The sequence below is a fragment of the Lactuca virosa genome, chromosome 3 (assembly GCF_052849685.1).
Source record: "Lactuca virosa cultivar CGN04683 chromosome 3, Lactuca_virosa_CGN04683_v6, whole genome shotgun sequence".
NCBI lineage: Eukaryota > Viridiplantae > Streptophyta > Magnoliopsida > Asterales > Asteraceae > Lactuca > Lactuca virosa.
Window position 1 is genome coordinate 9,802,090 of NC_136428.1, and position 3,634 is coordinate 9,805,723.

General features: G+C 34.3%; 1 protein-coding gene across 1 annotated transcript; it reads right to left on the reverse strand.

The window, feature by feature from the left end:
* Nucleotides 1-940: 940 nt before the first annotated feature.
* LOC145165197 (cytochrome P450 76T24-like) lies at nt 941-3,404 on the reverse strand. The gene is made up of 2 exons (XM_079083878.1): nt 2,493-3,404; nt 941-1,704 (listed from the first exon to the last, which is right to left on the reverse strand). Exons 1-2 carry the CDS (start codon nt 3,363-3,365, stop codon nt 1,102-1,104), a joined length of 1,476 nt encoding a protein of 491 aa, XP_078940004.1. The 5' UTR covers nt 3,366-3,404; the 3' UTR covers nt 941-1,101.
* Between the last annotated feature and the right edge of the window lie 230 nt (nt 3,405-3,634).

The window sequence follows — 3,634 nt, forward strand, 5'->3', positions numbered from 1 at the left end:
ATTGATAATTCAAATATTTTATACAAATTATTTAAATTTATGACTTTAAAATGATAATGATTTACATACAAAAACATATCCAAACTAATAAGTTAAGTGTAATATGTTAAAAATTATATACATAATTTTATAAATAGAAGTAAAAGATGATATTTTAATATCGATGTTTAGTTAATTTAGTATTACAATTTATGTGTTGCACTTATTTAACAATATTAATCAAATATATAATCATTATTATAAAGAAATTGAAAAATAATGAGAGTTTCAAATGCATGTGGTGAAATAAAAAATGTTTCTTTTATATATATATATATATATATATATATATATATATATATATATATATATATATATGTGTGTGTGTGTGTATGTGAATTTTATAGTTTTAAGTGGACATACATGTAGGGGTGTTTGGGATTACTTTTTGATGTTAAAAGTCCTTTTTGTAAAAGGACTTTTTGGTTAATGACTTTTTCCAAAAGATAGTCTTTAAAATGTGTTTGTATTTTTCTTTTAGGATAAAAATCATATTTTAATGTTAAAAAATCCCAAAAGTTACTAAAAGATAGGATTTTGTGACTTTTGAAACACTAACTTTTTCTCCTACACAAAAATTTATTTAAAAAAATCTTTTGCATTACCCAAATATCTTTTAGCCATTTTTTAACTTTTTGAAAAAGTTAAAAGACAAAAATTGTTTTAAAAGCTATTCGAAACACCCCCGTAGTCTAGAAATTATAAGGACATACAACTAATATTTAAAGTTTGAAAATATATGAATGAATTTCCTAAAATAAATGGTACCTGCCAGGAATCGAACACGGACCAATTTACAACAAAAATGCTTAGGTACGATAAACCCGATGCTATTTTTTTCAGGGCCTATGTGGTCGCATCCCTACACCCATAGGGTCGGCTATTTTGTATATAGCTGATATTTGGAAAACTATAATATTTTTTTGTGTACTTATTTTGAACATGGTCGTTACATTAAAAGTATATTACATAAAAATCAAAGCTTACAATTTTAAAAATAATACTAGAATTCTTCCGGCCATAGTTAATAATAGGTGCATGCTCTCTTCACAATCTATGCGCTCATTTAATGGGTATAGGAGTTGCAACGAGAGGTGTTGCTCTTAGCAAAGTGAGACCAAAAATATCATTCAGGTCCATCTCTTCTCTAGCATGTGGAAGCGTCCATTCAAAATGATACACAAACGATGCAACCATTAAACTCACAACCCTATGAGCCAATGGAATTCCAGGACACATCCTTCGGCCTGATCCAAATGGTATAAACTCGAAATGTTGACCCTTGTAGTCAAGTTCATTTCCCAAAAACCTTTCCGGCTTGAACCTTTCTGGCTCCTCCCAATACCTTGGGTCACGTGCTATAGACCATGCATTGATCAAAATTTGTGTATCTTTTGGCACAACATATTTACCAAGTTTAACTTCCGTTTCAGTTTTGTGAGGCACTAATAATGGAACAGATAAATGAAGTCGCATTGTCTCCTTGATAACAGCATGCAAATATGGCAAGTCAAGGATTTTGGCCTCTTGAATTTTCCCATCTTTTCCTACTATTGTAGACACTTCTTTTCGGACTCTTGAGAACATATCGGGATTAATCAATAATTCAGTCATTGCCCATTCGGTTGTATTTGAGCTTGTTTCTGTCCCAGCTAAAAATAGATCCTGTAATGTTAAAATCTTTCATTAGCATCGTTGCATTTACTATACAAAATGAAACAATTATCAAACCTTATTGCTATAATTCTTTATTTGAGAATATTAAACTATTGTTTTTGGGTATTATGATCAATCCAACACTTCTACGATTCCAGATCCGACTATCATTTTCCTTCTTGTCTCTTTCAACGATCGACATAAAATCAATGCGACATTTTTGGTCGTTTTATAAGCAACGTTTCACTAGTACTGGAAAACTTGGAGTAATGATGTTTATGAAAATTAAAGGAGAACAAAAGTAGTGACTCTTATATTAAATTATTAGAAGTAGTTGGCTTGCTAAATTGTAGATGTGGATCTTCATATACAATTATTCCGCAGTTTCCAAAAAAAATATATTAGTAGTTGGAGTATAAAAGGCTTTCTGTTGGAATAAAGTCTTATACCATGTTACTGGAAACAAGTTGCCACGATTTGAATAACCGGCCTGATTCTAATTAATTGTTTAAATACGTTGAACCTTACGGATTATGTTAGACACTCTTCTAAAATTTTGAAAATGATTCTAATTAATTGTTTAAATACGATGAACCTTACGGGTTATGTTAGGCACTCTTCTAAAATTTTGAAAAAAAAAGCCATAACTACTTATTATTTAGAAAAAAAAAAAAAAAAAAAAATACTTAACAACTCGGTCACTAAAAGTATTTGGAATCTATGACTTGTTTAGAGTTTTTTTAAATATATATATTTTTTAAATTATCGTAAAATAAGGAAAATGAAGGAGGATCTACCACAAGTAAAGTCTTGATATGTATGAGATTGAAGTCTGCTTCGTTCTCTTCACTGTAGTCCAGCAGCGAATCCAGCATATCACCAAACCTCTCCATGCTCGACATTCGATGCTTTAGCCTCTCACTTATGAAACCTGCTGTCACTTTATCGAACCAATCATAAGCAGCCTTCGCCTGCCGCCGAATGTTCTGAGGGTCCAACGGTTTCAGCACCGGAAAAATATCTGCTATGTTAAACTTCCCGTCCACCTCCATCAATGTCTTCACCGCCGTCTTGAACCCCCCGATATCATCCGACTCGTAGCTAGTCACGTTCTGTGATAGGCATGTGTTTGACATCTGGTTGAGCGCAACCGCGAATGACAGCTTTCCTATATCCACGGCCACCTTCTTCCTCCCTGACTCCCGCAGGAACTCCAGCATGCCCTCCACCACGTTCTGGCGAAGGTCGCGGAGGGTGTCGAGTTTGTGTTGGTGGGTGAGGTAAGTGTTGAGGGCTTTCCGGATGGTCCGCCACTCCTCGTTTGGTGAGATCCATAGCACCGCCACGTCATGGTTATCCAAGGCGGTGACGGCGTCCGGGACGATACGGCCGGAGCAGGCCTCGTCATTGCGTTGGAGGATTTCTCTGGCGGCGTCAGGTGTGGACGCCACCACACTAGTGATGCTGCCCAATCGGATTGTCATGAGTGGACCGTGTTTCTGGGAGAGTTTGGCAAGGGACTCATGGGGTTTAGGTCCAAGCTCAAGAAGGTTTCCGATGATGGGAAAGCCGGCAGGACCCGGCGGTAGTTTTCTTCTACGGTAGAGGTTGAGGCCATGGAGAAAGAGGAAGAAAGTAATGGAAGATATAACCAGAAATAGAAGTTCCATAGTTGCTTATTTTTGCGAGTATCCAAAGGTGATGGGTTTCTATTTATAGAGTACTTAATTGAACTTTGACAGACATAATATTCGCATATATATAGTTTTCAGTGAACATGCTTGCATTGTAAAGTTAATTTGGTAAAATAATATGTCTACATATTGCTTATAAATCATTACATTTAATCATATAAAAACATTATATTATATTGAATTTATTAGAGTTTAAATAGATTGTTACATAAAAAATTATATTTTCTATACAAGTGTAATAATTT